The sequence below is a fragment of the Miniopterus natalensis genome, chromosome 1, assembly GCF_054644295.1.
Source record: "Miniopterus natalensis isolate mMinNat1 chromosome 1, mMinNat1.hap1, whole genome shotgun sequence".
Taxonomy (NCBI): domain Eukaryota; kingdom Metazoa; phylum Chordata; class Mammalia; order Chiroptera; family Miniopteridae; genus Miniopterus; species Miniopterus natalensis.
Window position 1 is genome coordinate 7,690,703 of NC_142081.1, and position 19,464 is coordinate 7,710,166.

A 19,464-nucleotide genomic window follows, 5' to 3' on the forward strand; every position below is an offset into this window, starting at 1 on the left:
ACGCGGCCTTAAAGTTGACGGTCGCTGCACCTCTCCAACCCACATATCCCCTCAGGCCAGGACGGAGTCCTGGGGCAGGGGAAGCAGCCAGGCAAAGAGCTGGACGTGCTTGAGGGTCTGGCGGAGTCCGGGGGGGGCTGGGGACACCGCGTCTCAGGAGGGGGCTCCTGCTCGGGCTCCGGGGGCTGCGGGTCAGTCAGCAGCCTGAGCGGGACCATTCGCGGGGCAGGGCTCAGAGCCCCAGTGCCTGGCACAAAATAGCGAGGGCTCAAAATATCTCTTAGGAGGACGGAGGTGGAGGTCCCCAGGGCCAGTTTAGAGGCGGGTGTGTCCCATGTTGTCTCCAAGGAGGGGGCCCAGGCACACCACCGTGGCCATCAGGCTTATTTCATGGGTCTTCTCTCACCTCCAACAGAGGAAGACAGGTAAGCCTTGCCATCACTTAGCTGTAACTTCTAATATGTCGAGAGTGATCTCTTAAAACAATGTCGACCCCTTAAAATAGGGGGGCCACGGAGCATGATCCGATGTCTCCTGGAGCCCGGGGCCTCGGGCTGGTGTGTAGGAGGACCCCTAGCGTCACGCAGGCAAAGGGGGGCACTGGGTTTATCAGCATGCTCTACGCTCCGTGGGAACTGCGGGAAGGACTGGGGAAAGCTGGGGTCTGAGGGCCTGGGGTCCCTCGGGGCAAGACACCGGTGTCCAGCCGGGACAGGAAAGGGCCCATCGAGGAGTGGGCGCTCCAGCCGGCTGGCGTTGGCTCATTAGGGCTCACTGGCAATGGGAACTCCCCAAAGCACCCTAAACTTTTAGTCTCATTGGCTTGTGAGGACCGACACCTCGTAAACTTTTCCTTCCATTCAGTTTCATCGAGGGAGGAGAGGTAGCACAGCGACGGTCACAGGGGCGCTGTCCCGGACCTGGGCCCTCTGAAGTACACACTTGGCACTGAGCGCCTCCTTTGTGCCCGCGGGTGCTGTGCTGGCGTGTTGTCTCCTCAGACCTCTGGTGGAAATCATTTCCCCAGATTAACAGGGAAGAAACCTGGGGCCAGGATAGCCAGGGAGGAACTGAAGCTCTGGCCCCGTGTGCCCACAGGGCTCCGTTTCTGTTTTGTCTTCTCTCTCGTTTATTTTGTTTACCTAGTTTATCTAGAGTGACAGTCCCCGCCTCCCCCCACACACAAAACAAAAACCAAAGGAGGGGTTACTCAACTTGGGCAGTCTAATGATTTATTGGGAAACAACCAGCCACTCAGCTATTTTAATTGATGGAATAAACAAAAATGAGCCAACTCAGGCAGCTGGGACTGGTACCCACCCATCTGACAAGTCTAGGTCAGGGAAGGGCCCGTGATGACGGATAGAAAGGCCCAGAAAGGGGTCTAGTGTGGGCTGTCTGTGGGGAGAAAGGCCAGGCGGCGGGCACTCGGGGAACTGGGCAGGAGGCCTGTGGGGGCCACTGTGACACAGCCTAGAGAGGTGGGGGAAGTTGAGACCTGGCAGGGTGTAGACTGTGTCCCAAGGGCTGGGGGCTGCGAGCTGATTAGCAGCATCTAGTGGGGAGGAAGCCAAAGTATTACTGTCCCCCATTTAAAAGGTGACAACATCAAAGCTCTGAAGGGCAGAGGCTTGGTGCCTGCCACCAACAGACACATGAGCAAAAGAAGGCCAGTATCCTGACTTCTGATCCCATAGTCAGTTGCTGTTCCTGAAACTCGGTGAGTTTTAGGGGTCACTGCTGGGCATCACTGTAAAACCGTGTGTGAGAGCTGTCTGCGCCAGAAAATGTTTCTGGGATGGAGCTCCCAGCAGTTTCCCTCCCCTGCTCCGGGTCCTGGTACCGTCCTGCCCGGCAGGTTGCTCAATGGTTTCTCATCGCACCTGGCTGATAAGCCTGCTGTGAGAATGTTCTCTGAGCATGTTGATGAAGTGTCTAAACGCTACCCCTGGGCACTAGGAAATGGGGCCCTCAGAGGGGCCATCTACGTGAATACAAGAAGCTCCCATTATTAATCCAGGCAGACTTCGTCCACTGTCCAGTCCACTAACCTGGGAGACTGAACCCATTCCATTTGCTGTTTTCTTTTCTTATCTGAAACATACCCGGGGATTTTACTAATCTTCTTTCCTATAATCTATTTTTAAGCAATCTCTAGAGCCCTCATTCATCACCAGCTATTTAATTTTTACTGAGAAAAATGTGTCATTAGAAGTGAAAGGTGCTTAGACATCACCTAGGCTCAGAGAGGGGAAGTCATTTCCACAGTGTCACACAGCAATAAGGCGTAAGATCAGAGCCAGGTCTCCTGACTTCTTGGTAGTCCCAGGTTAAAATGTGTGTGTGTGTGTGTGTGTGTGTGTGTGTGTGTGTGTACACTTGTGCCCTGGCCTGTGTGGCTCAGTTGGTTGAACACTGTCCCATGCACTGAAAGGTTGGTGGTTCAATTCCCAGTCAGGTCACACACCCAGATTGTGGTTCCTTCCCTGGTCAGGGTGCATGCAGGAGGCAACCGATTGATGTTTCTCTCTCACATCGATGACTCTCTCTCTCCCCCTTTCTCTTTCTCTCCCCCTCTTTCTAAAAATCAATAAAACATTTAAATATATGTGTATATATATATATATGTATATATATACATATTTGTGTGTGTGTGTATTTATGTATATATTTGTGCTAGTATGCTTTTGGCTTCAAGTAACTGACCATGTAACTCACACTAGAGTCACTGGAAGTCTAGAGGTAGGGTGGGCTCTGGGTGGGCTTAATCTGTGGCCCCAGCTCCAGTTTCTCTGCAAAGCCCTTGGATGCATCCTCATTGACTTGTCCTAGAGTCACTTCCCTCACTGGGCAAATGGCTGTGGAAGTCCCGGTGTCTACACCTTCCTGCCAAGGACATCCAGAGGACGAAAAAGGGCAGTACCCCAACATCCCAGCAAAGAGCCTGAAATTCCCCTTCGTTGGATCACCTACCTCTCGTGCCCCTCCCTGGACAACAGTCGGGCAGAACTCACTGTGGCCTGACTGGCTTAGGGCCGGCTCCTAAAGCAGCCACTAGCAGGGAGCCGAGGTTACCCTGCCCCAGGCAGAGCCCCCTTCTGTGCTGGGGATGGGTCCTCTATCCCTAAGGCTCAGGGAGTGGAGGGAGCAGTTCCTCAAAGGAACTGAGATTCTGTTACCATGAGATGGGCAAGACAGGTACAAAAACTAGAGCTGTTTTCTACTCAGGCCTGTCATTTATAAAATGAGGACAATCATTTCTTGTCCCCAGGGTGATTGTAGAGGTTAAGTGCTATATGGATGTCAAAGCACTTATAAGCCACTGTGCATGGCACATGCTAATCACTGTATTACTTCTTCCATGGTCTTTCCTGAGGATAGACAGGGGCAATGGGGCTCTTTTGTTCTTTTTTTCCACTAACCTCAGGTCTACTACTCAACAGGACAATCTCCAAGGAAAATGAACCCCCCGCTGGGCCTGGGCCTGCTTCTGGCTGGCCTCCTCACCGTGGAAGGTCTTCTGAAGCCCAATGTTTCTCCAAAGAATCATGGAGCTGTGAGCCTGGCCCAAGAGTGGAAGGGAAGGAGGGCAGCCCAGGAGCTAGCGAGGCAGAACGTGGACTTCGGCTTCAAGCTGTACAGGAAACTGGCCTCCACTGGCCCCAGCAAGAACATCTTCTTTTCCCCCATAAGCATCTCCACAGCCTTCTCCGTGCTGTGTCTGGGTGCCCAGAACACCACGCTGGCCGAGATCAAGCAGGGCCTCAACTTCAGGGGTATGTCGGAGAAGGGCCTCCATGAGGGTTTCCATTACCTTATCCAGAGTCTGAACCAGAAGACCCAGGACCTCCAGCTGGACCTCGAGAACTCCTTGTTCATTGACCAGAGGCTGCGGCCAGAGGAGAAGTTTATGGCAGATGCCAAGAACCTGTACAATGCAAACAGTGTGCCCACCAACTTCCAGAACTTAGAAAATGCTCAGAAGCAGATCAATGACTATGTCAGTCAGAAAACCCAGGGGAAAATCGATAACCTGATCAAGAATATAGATCCTGGCACTGTGATGCTTCTTGTTAACTGTATTATCTTTCGAGGTAAGGCTTGGGACAGGTTGGCATGGAAAAGATAGCATGACCACTAGACTTGGATTAGAAACCGGGATTGGCCCTTGCTTGCTCTGTGACCTTGAATTTATAAGTCTCTCAAAGACTCACTTTTCCTATCTGCAAAATGAGCACCTTGCTATGTAACTCACAGGGCAGTCCTCGGTGTTCAAAGCAAAAATGTATGCAAAATGAACTCTATGAAGTCTAAGCTATTTTCCACATGTGCATTCTCATTACCACTGGTTACCCTAACACAACACTGGCTATACGGGTTGCAGGGACTTTCTTTTCCTCACTTTTTAGAAAAAGAAAGTGAAATTCAGAGAGACATTAATTGACATACTCAGTTACGAAGCCAGTCAGTGAAAGTCAGAGCTAAAACCCACGTTTCTTGGCCCCAGAGCGGTGCACTCCCCAGCATTCCAAGCAGATTCCCAGGACAGTGACGGTGTTGTTGATGATGGTGATTGGTGGGTGCTTTGGTCTCTTATCAAACCCTGTAGATTCCCAAGTCTGAGGGTGAGAGATTGAAAAAGAAGGTGGAAGAATGTCCCCAAATCCAAGCAGCATCCCTCCCACCATACACACCTACACGCTTACACAGTTTCACCAACATAGGTGAGAATCAGAAGCCAATAGCCCTCAGGCCAGGCAAGGTTACTGCTGGGCTGTCAGCAACATGGTTCTGAATATGGAAGTTCAGTTCTCTCCAAACCCACAGGGAGATGGATGGCAAAAGAGGGGGGAAAGAGTGAAAATGGTAGACTGAAATCTTAGGCTTCCCAAAGCAGAGGGAGAAAGGAGAATCTGGGAATTCCCTAATTCTCACACCCCCTAGATTACAACAAGAACAATGGTGCCAATGATGCTGATGATGCCTAGCATTCACTCAACACTTACTATACACAGGCACTAAGCTGTGCTGCCTTTTCCCAGTCTCACAGCGGCCCTATGAGGTGTCCATCAATATCCCCATTCTGCAGATAGGGACACAGAAACCCAGGGAGGTTAAGACATTTGCTCAAGGTTATATGTCTAGAACAGTAGAGCTAGAATTTGAACTGTGGGGGCTCTGAAGGTAGTGAGTGCGAAAAGACCCAGATCTGACTTTATGCTCAACAGCATCAAAGAATCCTCAGGATAGAAAAGGAGGGGTCCAGACACCCTGCTTTGGGAGTTCACTGCTCTTCAGCAGGCTCCCAAGGGCAGACTGTTCCATCAGTTTTCTTAGTCCCATGTGAGAACAGCTCCTCCAGAGCTGACTTAGAATAAAGCTGAGCATTTTTACTCATATCAGGTCCAAATAGCCCCCACTAAGTATAATCTAGTCCCCTCTGCTGAGACACAGTCCACAGACTTTCTCACTCTCAGGAGTACCTGGGCTTAGGGCTGCCTGAAGCTCCCCCCTGGGCTCAGCAGCCCCAGCTCTGGCTTCTTTGGGAACTGGTAATCAAGCCCCGGCCCACCTCACTAGAAATCCTTGGGGTATGTCATGAGCACAGGGATTCCTGGAGATGTATCCTGATGTCCCAGAGTATCCCTTTCCTTGAATGCATGTGGACAGAGACCAGTGCTAAGCTGGATCCAGTCACTTCTCCTTCAGGACACTCACATCACTTTGTTCTTCTTCGATCTTAAGCCAGGTGGCGATATGAGTTTGATCCAAAAGCAACCAAAGAGAAAGACTTCTTTCTGGATGAAAACAAGCCAGTGAAGGTGCCCATGATGTTCCACGGGGGCATGTATGCGGTTGGCTACGACGAGCAGCTCGGCTGCACGGTCCTGGAGATGCCCTACTTCAACAACGTCACGGCCACCTTCGTCCTTCCCGATAAGGGCAGAATGAGGCAGGTGGAGGAGGCCCTGACTCTGACCACTTTCGACAGATGGAAAAAGCTAATCACGCGAAGGTAAAGAGGGGTCTGGAGTGTGCGGCTTCCTCCCTTCCTCCTACTCTCTTCACTTCTTCCATCCCAGGTTTCCTGAGCTCTTGCCCCATCCCTGCCCCCAGGCTATTTCTATTTCCCACGGGGCTGCAGCCACGGTGCCCACGGTGGTTGCTCCACGGTCCCCTGGCCAAGCCCCTCTGCAGCCCCCGGAGCTGAGGTCACCACATGGCACCACTGACCGCATGCAAATGTTTCTGGGGGGCTGTCATCATTTTTCTGGTTTCAGGAGAGTACACACGCCTCCCTTTGCCCCTCTACCCAAGTGTGGGACAGGCCCTGTGACATTTTCTACAGGTCAGCACAGGCCTTGCAGGAGGTCTGGGGGTAACAGACCCCACGTTCCCCACAGGGGCCCAAGGATACCGACAATGCACAGAAGCGACTTCTCGTGGAGTCCAAGTGCAGGCTGCTCTTAGGGCCTCCTCCAGATGCCCTCCTAGCTACTCCTGTCTGCCTCCCCCACCACTAGGACTTCTCCCGGCATCTCCATGCTCGAGGCTTGGCCACCCAGCCAGGAGGTCATGGACAGCAGTGCTCTTCCCACCGAGGCCAGGCCCGGCCTCCCCCGTCACTTCTGGCCCCAGAATGACTGGCGGCAGCACTGTCCACACCCTCGTGGGAAACGCCATATCCATCTGCAGGGAAGGACTCTTGTCCATGGTCCCCGGGGGGGAGGCTGCATTTCATCAGAACATGACAGGCCAACCTTCTTACCTTCTGAGCTCATGCAGTCTGGGGGACAAGTTGTCAAGCCTGGACCACTCCACTGGTCCTTAGTGGGAGAGGGCAGGGGGACGGTCCCCTCCAGACCAGAAGGCCTAGGACAAGCTGAAGAGAAAATGCACGTTTTCCCCAGGAGACGGGACCGAGCCAGCAGACACACACCTGAAAGACGCCAACAGATGTGTGCACAGCACACTTGGGAACTCAGGCTCTGCGTGGCGTCAGCCTAGGGCCTGCACGTAGGCAGCCCCCGCGTTGTCCGCGTAATTAGCAGCCTGCCCTGAGATTCCCCAGAGGACAGGCTCCGTGTCCCCAAAGGCAGACCAAAGCTCCACCTGCAGGACGCGCGATCGCTGGCGGCCTTGAAATGTCCATTTTCCTGTTAAGAACGTCCTGGGTTCCCACCACGCCTTCGCCTGCTCAGTAGCCACCTGGCACGCAGCATGGCATGTTTCCCGTGTCCCCAACTGGACAGGAGCTAAAGCCGTCCTTGCGCCCCACTGCTCAGGGCGGCTCCCTGAAAGCCCTTGCTTTCCGAAGCCAGCAGGCGCGCTTGCTCTCCACAGAGCCGGCTGCAGTTTCCCCTCCTGCCCCCTGCCCCAGGGCTCCGGTTTTGCGCCCCGTTGCAGGCGATCGATCCCCTTGCAGCAGTCGCCCCCCTTCACTGTCCACAGCTCTCTCCCGGCCGCCCCTAAAGCCGCTGCAGCCGGCCCTCTGTGCTCGTCTCCACGGGGCGCTCGCCAAGGTTCCCGGCCCAGGGCCTCGTGGGGCTGGATCCGGGTCGGTTTCAGGCCCGTCTTTCTCAGCCTATCCGCACACTTGACCCAGCGGGTCCCCCACCTTCCTAAGAGGTGTCCCCCGTCTCCTCATTCCTCTCAGCTCCTCCTTCTCAGTCCCCTTCTGGCCCCCCTCTATGCCCCAGGTCCGAGCTGAGGGCACAGGCTCCCTCATCCTCAGCTTCCTCCCACTGATATTCACCCCCGGCGCGCATCAGGCTCCGAGCGTTCACTGCAGCTGCCACGTTACTCTGTTTCTGGTCTCAGCTCTCTCCCGGCTCCAGGCCACAGGCCCATCTGCTCAGCCAGGACCTCCCCGGGATGCCTGAGATCTCAGTCCCACGTGTCCAGAAGGAGCATCCTGATCTCCCCCCAGGGAACCTCCAAAAGCTTCCGTCTCCCCAGTGGTGACTCCATCCTTTTAGTTGCTCAACTGAAAAACCTTGGGGGCCTCCATGACCACTCTCGTCTTTCCAGCCCCTTGTTTGGTCTGTCAGGGGACCCCATCAGCCCCACTTTAAAATATACCTGGAGTCTGATCCTTCTGGCCAGCGCTGTGACTCCCAACATCCGACTGCCACTCTAACTAGCAAATGGTCTCCCGGCATCACCTCTGGTCCCCGCCCTTCGCCATTAGAAGAATATTTTTAACAGAGCAGACAAAATGGTCCCTTTAAACCAGGGGTGAGGAACCTTTTTTCTGCCAAGGGCCATTTGGATACTTATACCATCATTTGCGGGCCGCACAAAATATCAACTTAAAAATTAGCTATGAGAAAAACTTCTAGATTTATTGAACTTTGAGTAGCCTGCAGTTGCCTTGGCAGGGCCAGGCCAAATGGCCCGTGGGCCGGACATTCCCCAGCCCTGCCCCTAAGCAAGACCATGTTACCCCTCTGTTCAGAACCCTATGGCGGCTCCTCATTTCACTCAGAAAAAAAAAACCCAGCTCCCCTAACTCCTTTGTCTCTGTGCAAGTTTGCTCAATTCTTCGCTTTTCTCCAGCATCCCTGATGCCCATGAGCCGACCTGTATTCTCCCATATCGCGTGCTGCCTCCTTATACGCAGACTACCCGTCTGTGCGTCTCTGCCCAGTGTGGCTTTTGTTCTGTTGATTTCATTGCCTGTCTTCCTGAGGAAGCACAAGCTCAAGGGCATGGATTTTTGCCTGTTCTGTTCACGGATGTACCTAAGCATCTAGAACGGCACCTGGTACACAGTAAGCACTTAATAAATACTTGTTGAAGGAATAGATGAGTGGAAAGGTAAGTTTGGGAGTCGTTGGGCCTATCTCTGGTATTTAAAACTGTGATGATGAATGAGCTCCCCAGGGAGGGAGAAAGATAGAAGAGAGAAGACCATGGTCTGGGGCTTGGAGCATCAGCGATGACACAGGCGACAAGGTGGAGGCAATAAAGGGTGAGAGAGGGGGCGGCTGGTGAAGGAAGGAGAAGGCATGGGCTTGGGTCACAGTGCTCCAAGATGGAAAGACGCACCAACTGTCTAATGCTGGCCTCTGAGAGTTCGCAGTGGAGTCCAGCAAGCTAATGTCGCAGCGGCTCTGGAAAGAGCTACTTTGGCAGAACGTGGAGAACAACCCCTGGTTAGAGTGGGTGGAGGCAATAATGGGAGAAGTGGAGATAACTGGTGGGTACAACTTCTGCAAGAATGAAAGAAAAGACATGGGCTGGAGGCTGGAGAGGTGGCTCAGGGCCAGCAGAGATGTTTTGTTTTTGTGTTTTTAATATGTTTTTATTGATTTTAGAGAGAGAGAGAGGGAAAGGGAGGGAGAGAAGAGAAACATCGATGTGAGAGAGAAACATGGACCGGCTGCCTCCTGAACACACCCCAAATGGGGACCGAACCTGGGCCCTGGGCACATGCCCAGACTGGGAATTGAACCAGTGACCCCTCGGTGTACAGGATGACACTCAACCAACTGAGCCACACTGGCCAGGGTCCAATGGAGATTTGTTTTGCTTTGTTTTTTCGGATAAGGGTTATTATAGCAGGTGCTCTGCTCCTGAGAGTGGTCAAGTAGTCACCATTTAGGGGGAGTGCAGGCGAGAAAGGAAGCATAGGCGGGAATGGGTTCTTGGTGACGCAAGAAGAAATGGGGTTCAGGGACAGAAGGACAGGAATGGAAGGCCCACAGGTCCTCGTGGACACCTGACTACAGGTCCTAGGCAGAAGGATCAGGCCGGGTCCCACCCACGGAGGATGTGAAGTTGCTAAGTCCAGGGCCAGAGGGCGAACACTTGCCAACCACTGGCTGCTGAGCACCCTCCGTGCCTCCCCACGAGCACTCTCACTGCCCTGTGGGTGCATGGTTATCATCATCATCTCCCCACAAATGACTCAGAGAGGTGAGATCAGCTCCAAGCCACAGAGCTCCTGAGTGACGGAGGGGATATGACCACTTCTGCCTGGCTTCAGGTCTCGGGCCCTGCTGCCAAGCGTCAGGCCTGCTGGCACAACCGGCTGGGCTGGGGCATGGCTGAGCTGCAGTGGGGAGACCTCAGTGGCTGCAGTTGAAGGGGCCCTGAGACAGAGGGGACTTGAGAACATCTCTGGGATTAAGGCGCTGGAGCAGGTTTGACAGGAAGCAGGGGCAGTTCAGAGAGAGTGGGTATTTTGAAGGGTTGGGAAGCCCTCCTCATTCTGTGGATAAAGAGGAAGCCTGAGCCCTCCAGGGCTACGAGGACAAACGTCTCATTCACTCTTTCTCCTGGGCCTGCCCTGAAAGGGTAGAACCCTGCTGCTCACCCTTGTCTCTTCCCACTCCCCAGGGTTGTCGACGTGTCCTTGCCCAGGTTCTCCATCACTGGCACCTACGACCTAAAGAAGACTCTCTCCCAACTGGGCATCACCAAAATCTTCGAGGCGCACGGTGATCTCACCAGGATAGTCCCTAATCGAAGCCTGAAAGTGGGTGAGGTAAGTCAGCCTGGCCTGGGCATTGCCCCGTCCAGCACAGGGAGCCTTCACACAGCCAGGACCAGAGGACCATCACGGCAGCCGGACAAGCCAGGATCCCACCCACCAGCCAGGCCGAGTTCAAATCCGGCTCTGCCCCTACCAGCCATGCGCTCCTGGGTGAATCGTGACCCTCCCCAAGCCTCATGCTTTCCGTCTTTAAAATAAGAACCATATTCCCAGTGCTGCTTTGGAAGTCGATTCAGGGCAACAAAAACTGATCAAGGTCCTGAACATTTATCAGGCCTAGAACGGGCCAAGGTCTGACCCAGACCCTCACTCAAAGGCATCACAGGCCTGTTGGGAATAAGTCGTAAACATGGTCTACATGATTAAGAGATGAGTGAGCAACCGGCCAGTGGTCTCCAGCAAGGCTGAGCACCTGCCTGTCGGGGGCAAACAGAGAGGAACACTTGGGGTAGACTGAGCACCTGCCTGTCGGGGGCAAACAGAGAGGAACACTTGGGGTAGGGTTCCCAGATTTAGCAGATAGAATACAGGGCACCCAGGTAAATTCAAATTTCAGATAAATGATGAATTTTTTTTTTGGTATAAGTATGTCCCAAATATTGCATGGGATATACTTACACCAAAAAAAAAAAAAAATCATCATTTATTTGAAAATAAAATTTAACTGGACATCCAGTATTTTATCTAGCAACAGTACTTTTAGGTTAAAAGGGAACTGAGGGGGGAAAGATTTCAATAAGCAGAATCAGATGTGGGGAGGGGGAGCAGCGTGGCCAAAGACTGGTGGGTGGAGGGGACCATCTGGTGCTGAGTGTGAAGGTCAAGCCAATCCGAGTTGCCAAGCTGAGCTGACGGTCACCACTGATTCAGATTTATTTTCCAGTTTGCAAGAGGAAAAAAAAGAGTTCATAGAGTTGTCTCTCTGTAAGTTTTCCTGCCACTGACATCTCCTAAACGTTCAAGGCCAGCTACCCCTTTCCTGCAGCCTTTATGGAGCTCAACGGCTTGTGTCCTTCCTCAGTTAGATGTGCCGATGGCTGTGATCCTATATTGAACAATGGCTATCGGCCTGCTGGAAAATGGTTGGAATTGTGTAGAATGGAATGAAATGTGTCAGCATTTCACAGAAGCCCATCAATTTCCCAGCATGGATCGCCTAGTCACAGATGTTGATGGTGCTGGGGTGGATCTGGGGTCCAGGTCACCTCCCACAGTTCGCCTGGAATCTGGCTCCCTCTTCACCATCCACCAGCCACCTGCCAGGCAGGCAAAAGGGGTGTGGAGGGGACTGGAGGCCTCAGGGCAGGGCCACCACCTTCCTTCCATCTAGCTAAGGTCCCGCAGACACTTTCCACCATTACAGCCGTTGGCGCTTCCCTGTAATTCCCAGGAAGGACAGCAAACCACACTCCAACCCCCAGGCCCCCACCCTGCACCCCATAGCGATGCTCCCCTGCATCACTTCTTCTTCACTCTGCATTTCCTTGAGTGTCCTTTAGTGACGACAAATGACAGCAGAAGCCCGGGGAAGGCTGGCACCGGCTGTCACCGCTGTGCTGAGCAACTTTGGTTGAGGCTTGTCCCTCTCTGAGCCCCTCACCGTCCTCGGCTCCCCCATGGCCTCCGGGTGGCTTGGCGAGCACTGATCTTGCTTCTGGTCCCCACAGGCGGTGCACAAGGCCAAGCTGAAGATCGATGAGAAGGGCACGGAGGGGGCTGCGGGGTCCGGCATGCAGACGTTGCCCATGGAGAGGCCTTTAAGCTTCAAGCTGAACAGATCCTTTCTGCTGATGATTACAGAGAACCTCACCCCTACCATGCTCTTCATGGGAAAGATTGCTAATCCTGCCGGCACCTAAGGAGAAATTCTAGTTTGCTGCAGACCCCCAGTCATGGCCTGGGGCTGACCCCGTTTCATCTCCCTGGGATTGAGACCACAGGGACATTGTAATCTCCTCTCGTGTCACCAGGACCTTCCCAAGACACCCCAACAGGCAGCTGGGCTGGCGCTCAGGCCTCTGTCTTAGCCCCCTCCCTGCCCATTCGATTGCTGGGATTCAATGCTCCACCCCCACCCTCTTGGCTGGCAGTGGGTTCTCTCCCCTTGGCAGGCAGTAGGGTTTTGGGATTTAATAAATATCTGAAATACTGGCTGGTCTTTCAAATTTGAATGGAGGAGCCTAAGCTCTAGTGGTTTGTTCATCTTCAACTAATTTTACGCCAAAAAATGACTGCTGTGCATCTTAAATATTTTTCTAATGATTTCCTACCTCACAGCCATATTTTCAGTCTTCACTACAGAAATGAATTCTGAGGAAAAAAGAGGGTGAAATGTTGGGTGGGGAGCAGAGGGGGCTCTACCAAGCAGAGGGAGCAGTGGGAGCCGGGGGGGGGGGGGGCGGCATGGACAACGAGCTGAAATGAGATTAGAATCGCGGGAGCCGCAGAAGGAGGCAGGAGGGGGCGGTGAGGCTGGGGGGCAGGTCGGGCCTCGGGGGCCCGGGGAGACTGCTGGCCGTGAACTGAAGAGCCGCGATGAGCTGCTGCAGGTGTTTAGTTGGAGGGTGACCCAGGAAACTCGTTTGCTACAAGTGTCCCCCTGGCTGCGGACTGGGTTCCTTGGGCCCCCAGTGCCCAGGCTGGTGCACGTCGTGGAGAACGTGCTGGGGGGGGGGGTTTGCTGAAAAGGAGGTTGGCCGCAGCTTCGCCGGGTGCCAGCAGGGCCAGCCCCACCCGCGCCCTCCTCTCTGGGAGCAGGGTGCGCCTGCCCCTGCGAGTCCCAGGCACCCTCCGGCCCCTGCGCCATGCCCGCCACCCACCGCACGCCCCGCTCCTTCCCCACCGTCTCCCACGCCCACCTGTTCCTCTCCCGCATTACTCACGCTTCTTCTCCGAAGCCTCCCCGGGCCGCATGTTTGTGGCCTGACTGGCCGGGTGAGCGAATGAATGGATTCCGACTTGGTGCCACCAGCCTACTGAACGCCTCTCAGAGCCTGGCACCCCGGGGGCGCTTTCTCCAGCCCTGAGACCCACTGATCCGTCAGGTCAGTGAGGCCCTTCCATCGGACTGATGAGGAAACTGAGGATCCGGAAGACCACAGGATTTGCCCTCGGCCCCACAGCTAGGAAGCCACGGAGCTGGGCCTTTAGACGGGGCTTCAAGACGTGGCGGTCGGTGGGAGGCCCCGGAGTCAGACAGGCCCAAGTTCACATCCCAGCTCTGCCAGGTGTTTGGTTGGTGACATTAGGCAAGACACTTAATGGCACCCAGTTCTTAGCTTTTCCTCTCGTGAAGTGGGGGTCGCCATGTCCATCTCTCAGGGTGTCGGGGGATTAAGTGACATCATGCGTGTGAACCTACTTTGCAAGGGGCAGGCATCCATCCATAGCAGTGATGTCTGTGAAAGGCCCCGGGGTCAAGAGGGATGTCTGCTACGGGTGCTTCTGCAAGAGCGGCTGTCTCCCAGCAAGGAACCTTTGGCTGTTGCTTCTCTCCGTGTGACATGACTAAAGGAGCCCTGGGGAAAGGGGCCATCCGGAGAAGGGTTCCATCTGCAGCAGGAAGCCCAGCTGTCCTGAGTAGTCAGACAAAAGTCCTCAGGCTTCTACTCCCTTCCCCATCTTGACCACTCCCACAGGTTAGGAAATAAGCCATGATGCAGCCAAGGAGATGCAGGGCGCTCCAGGGAGCATTTTCCCCAGGAAACAGGTGTGCGTGTCCACAATAGACATTGCTGGGTCCTGTTGGTGGACATCACAAGTCCAGCCTCAAGGCACCCAATCTGCTCCACAGTTAACAGCAAATATAGGTGAAAATTTTAAATAATTTAAAAGTGAAAAGTATAAAGATGGAGCCAGATTTAAAAAGTGATATGAAGATCTTCATAAACCAGCAATGGGACAAAAGCGTAAAGGTGTGTGAGGCAGGCAAGAGATCCTGCAGTCAGGGAAGGAAGAGTCTACACAGGACTGGACAAGGCAGGAGAAGGTCCATGGAGAAACAGGCTCCACGGGGATCTGCTCCCGCTTCGCCACTGCTCCAGCAGGATGGGTTGAATCCATTTGAAGAGAAACAGGCCTTTGCTTTCTGGAAGCCCTGAGGTCCCAGGAACTGAGGAGCTCAGAGCTGGATGTGGTCCTGGAGAGCTTCTCTCTGGGGCAAGGGCAGAGGTTGTGGGGTGGGAAGGCCCAGGTCCCTTCACTCCCAAGTCTTCTCTTTCCCTGTTAAATCTGACTCAGTAGTTCTTGGCGGGGCCTGGGAACCTGCATTTTAATGAGACCATGATTTCTCTCTACAATTAACCAAGCTTGAGAATCCCCATACTCATTCAGACAGCCAACCTGCTTCGAAGTCCCCGGGGGTGGGTGAGTCAACAGAGTCTGGCCCTTAGTGTTCCAACCATTGTCCCCACTCCCTCCCACTTCTTTACATTCCCCTTCATTCTTCTGCCTCTGTCCCGTCAATTGCTGATCACAGTCCCTGCCCTAGAGGAAGCCACACAAGGTCCAGGCTATCTAACCAGGGAGACAGACACTTAAGAAGGTAAACTGCAGCGGGGTGCTCCAGGGAGGGGCAAGCTTTCCATGGGATTCAGGAAGTCTCTGGAATGGGCCATGTGGACCGAGCTGGCAGGATGGGAAGACGTTTGTCAGGTGGGGGCACGGGGGAGGGCCGTCTAGGCAGATAGAACCATGTGTGATCAAACAACATGGGGGGGGGAGGCAGGCTGCATTCATTTCATTTGATTGTATTTAGTCTTTTTTATTTAGATATACTTTACATAGAGTGAACTAACAAATATTTCCGGTCATTATTTCTTGAAAAGTGTTTCTGTTTTTCCTGGCCCCATTTTGCCTAGAACTTCAACTGCACGTATGTTAGGCTCCTTGGTTGTGTCCCACAGGTCGCTGGGGCTCAGCTATTTTTTTTCCAGTTCGTGCTCTTCAGTTTAGGTAGTTCCCCTTGCTATTTTTCAAGCTCACTGATATTTTCTTCTGTGCCTTTGCTCTTAAGTCTAGCCAGCGAGTTTTTCATTTTGGATAGTGAACTTCTCATCTCTGAAAGTTCAATCTGATACTTCTTTCTAGTTTTGATTTTTCTCACATTATAGCAAAGTTTTCTTTAGTTAAGCACATTTTAAATAGCTGTTTTAAAGTCCTCGTTTGTTAATTTTATAACCCCAGTTATGTCTGGGTCCGTTATCTATTGCCTGATTTTCCCTTCTGGTCATGGGTCACATTTTTCTATTTCTTAGAACATCTAGCAATTTTTGGTTGGATGCTGGTCATTGTGCCAGGACAGGTTTTTGGTCTGGATTTTGTTACCTTCCTTTACAGTGCTTTGACATCTGTTTTGATGGCAGACTAAATTACTTGCTTGATTTCAAGCCTTGTTAGGGTATGTAAAGTAGCTTTAAACCAAAGTCAGTTTAGCCCTAATGTCAAGATGCAACAAGTAGGGTCTCTACTGAATGTTCCAGATCTTCAATGAGGTCTCTTCACTTTAGCTGATCATAACCTAAATATCTCCCCACGTTATGTGAACTCTGGGAATTGTTTCACTTACATCTAGCAGTTTTTTGTTTTGGTTTTGAGGCTTTTGGGGTTGTTTTTTGTGGGTTTTTTTTGGACCAGGCTCGTAGAATTTCAGTTTATGTATGCAGAGCTTAGAACTTAATTTTGGACTTAAAGTAATGCACACTTTTGACGTACAATTGTAATTTCCTTAGCTTTCTCAAACTATGATCTCTGTCTCCTAAGCTCAGGAGGAGATATCAAGTAGGTGGTTGGATATATGGGGTTCAGAGGAAAGGTCTGGGCTGGAGATTAAAAATAAGTGAGCTCTCCCAAGGACAGCTTGCCATGCTCTCCTTGAGTTTCCTTCTCTGTGTCTAGAAAGTGCTTTCAGGCAGAAAACTGGGACAGTCATAGGGTTTACCTCATTTGTTTCCCTTCTCTGCCTGTGTTGTCTAATATCTGAATTGTTTCACACATTTTTTCAGTGTCTTAATCATTTTATAAATTTTTCTAACTATTTAAAAGTCCAACATCAGTTATTTTGTTTTGGCCAGAAGTGTAAGTCAACTCGAATTTTATATATGTATATCCCTGTGAACTATCACCTTAATTAACCCTAAAAGACCCTGAAAGAACCTCTCATGCTTATTTATGGTTAGTATCAACCCCCAGGGGTAAACCGCTCATTTATATTTCCGTCCATCAATTTACTCAGTCATTCATCAAACACTGACTGGGCCCTTAGTACTGGCCATACAGTGACGTGCAGGCAGAACAAGATGGGCAACTGCCTTGACTCATTGAATTTTCAGTCACACAAATAAATGTGAGATTAAGACAGTGGTGTTTCACTAAGAGGGGATATCGAGTAGGTGGTTAGATATATGGAGCTCAGCGGAAAGGCCTGGGCTGGAGATTAAAAGAAGTGATTTGCATTTTTTAGTAATGCAGCAGTGGGTGGCGGTGATGAGATGCACTCATGAGAGGAGAGATTCAAGCGAGGAGAGTCCTGTGTGCGATGGGTGCTGAGGCCCACGGGGGCGGGGCGGGAGGAGAGAAACCGGCCAAGGTGACGAAGGAGGGACAGAGGGAGGAGAAATCCAGGCGAGCATGGCGCCACAGGCAGGGGGCCTGCGTAAGGAGCTGAGTGGCCTCTAGTGCCAGGTGCTACTGAAAAGTCGGTAAGACGAGAGCCTAGACATGTCCGTGGGCTGGGCCCATTTCTCTGGACTCGGGACCCAGAGAGGAGAGGGCAGGGAGTGCGTGGGAGGTGAGCCACGGAAGCCATGGATACGCGGCTCTCAGATGTGGCGGGGGGGGGGGGGGGGGAGGGGGGGAGATAGGCAGCAGCTGCCTGGCTGGTGTGGCTCAGTTGGTTGGGCGTCGCCCCGTGTACCGTAAGGCTGCGGGTTGGATTCCCAGGCAGGGTGAACGCCCAGGTTGCAGGCTGATTCCTGGCAGGGGGCAGCCCATTGACATTTCACTCTCACATCGATGTTTCTCTCTCTCCCTCCCTCTCCCTTCCTCTCTCTCTAAAAATATAAAAATCTTTTTAAAAAAGACAGGGTAGTAGCTAGAAGGGAATGAGATTTTTATTGTGATTTGACTGGATGGGCAAGACCTGGACATCTTTAAAAGCCAATGGCAAGGATCCAGTGGAGGGGGGGGGGTGTTTAAATACAGAAGAGAGAGGTGTAGGGTCCTGAGATGGGGCAAAGGACGCTGTCTAAAGTTCCCGGAGACTTGGCTGGAGAAGAAGGGGTGCATGAAGGGGGGTGCTGGGGAAAGTAGAGCTATGTCTCTAGAGGAGGAGGTCGGGGCAGTTCCTTTTTTGAGGGGCTCTCTTTAATGGGAGGCAAGAGGCAAGGTCTCCTGGTGCGTGTGTGTGTGTGTAAGGGCGCGTGTGCGTGTATGTGCAGGCCTGCACGCGCATACGTGGAAGGGTGAGGAGCCCATCATGAGGAAACGGCAAAGGCTAAGATATTCCCCATCGTCAGTGGGGCAGTGAATTGATTGATTAGTGCTATGGCAGCCGGGAAACCGACTGGCGATCCGCAGTTCGCAGGGAACCAGGCTGCCTGCCTGAGGGGCCTTGCTGAAAATGTTCATCACGGGCGCAAAGACCCGGGGCATGGAGGGGTTTGGCATGAAGTGAAGCCTCTTGACACTCAAGCTGGAACGAAGGCAGATGAAACCAGGGCAGGTGGGTGGACTGAGCAAATGCAACCTTTCCAGGAAACTGGAGCAGCTGCTGCTTGGGGGTAAAGCCGGGGACGTAAGCTGGGGCCCAGAGGAGAAGGACCTGATGTGCCAGGTGCTTGGGCGTTCCTCCCAAGGTCAATGGGGAGCCACTGAGGAATCTCAGTAGGGGAGTGACACATGAGATTTGCATCTGGACAGCTCACCCTGTCCACAAGGCAGATGGGTGACTAGGGGAGTGAGGAACGGAGCAGGTGAGAGACAATGGAAGGCGGAATGAAGGCGGTGGCAGCTGGGAGGGAGGCGCCCAGAGAGGGGCAGGCTCAGGGAGGACATCATGTCCCTGTCACCCTGATTGCAGAGCCCACTGGCAGGAATCCTGCACACCCTCAGAGCACAGTCACATCACAGCAGAGAGAGGAGCTTCATGGGACTGGGAGAGAGAATGTGGGGGAAAGAAGGGAGGGCAGAGTGTGGATGGGGGGAGGCCCAGTGTGGAAGAAGGCTGGGTTCTGAAAGCTGACTGAAGGAGGTTGTGCAGAGCTTTCCCTCGAGAGTGTAAGGACCTGCTCTTGGGGCCATAGAGCCCAGACTCCGAGGAAGGAAGCCCTTCGAGGCCACCTCCCTGAGGCCCAGAGAGAATCAGCCACTTGCCTGAGATCCATGGAGGCCAGGCCATGAGAGGATGATGGGATCGTGACATTTACCAGCTGACTCCCACAGGGGCAACTGGTTCCGGCAACCCCCCCACCCCTGCCCAGCCGAGGTGCCCCACTCAGCACAATTTGGGGCGTGGAGTCAGATGTCCTCCAGCAAGGCCATGTCTGCTGACAGGGAGGTGGGGCCTTCTGGGAGGCAGAGCCAGTGTTAGCAGGTGCCCCTGAGAGCCCCCACCACACCCACACCTCCCAGAGAGGGGTACAGGCGCCTGGTGCCCTGTGGTGTGCCCATCCCTGTGCCTAGCAGTGATTTCTCTCCCCCAGGGCATCCTTCAACTTGATCCCTTCTCACAGTTATGAACATCCAGGGGCATGCCTGTCCCTTCATCCCACCTCCCATGCCCATTGTGGGCCAGATGCCATGCTGGGCATTATGCAGACTGTCACCCTTTCCTCAGAGCCACCCTCTTCCACAGATGGGGACAGTGAGACTCAGGGAGGTGACACAGGGAGGTGATTGCACAAGGTTGCATTCTTTAAACACCATTTATTACTCCAAGGTTGTGAGGAAACACGGTTTTGCTTAGG

At 53.1% G+C, this 19,464-nt stretch overlaps 1 protein-coding gene across 1 annotated transcript; it reads left to right on the top strand.

Moving 5' to 3' along the window:
* Positions 1–3,448: 3,448 nt before the first annotated feature.
* On the top strand, positions 3,449–12,360 carry SERPINA12 (serpin family A member 12). Its single transcript, XM_016212488.2, has 4 exons — positions 3,449–4,094; positions 5,746–6,016; positions 10,345–10,492; positions 12,169–12,360. Exons 1-4 carry the CDS (start codon positions 3,461–3,463, stop codon positions 12,358–12,360), a joined length of 1,245 nt encoding a protein of 414 aa, XP_016067974.1. The 5' UTR covers positions 3,449–3,460.
* Positions 12,361–19,464: the final 7,104 nt, after the last annotated feature.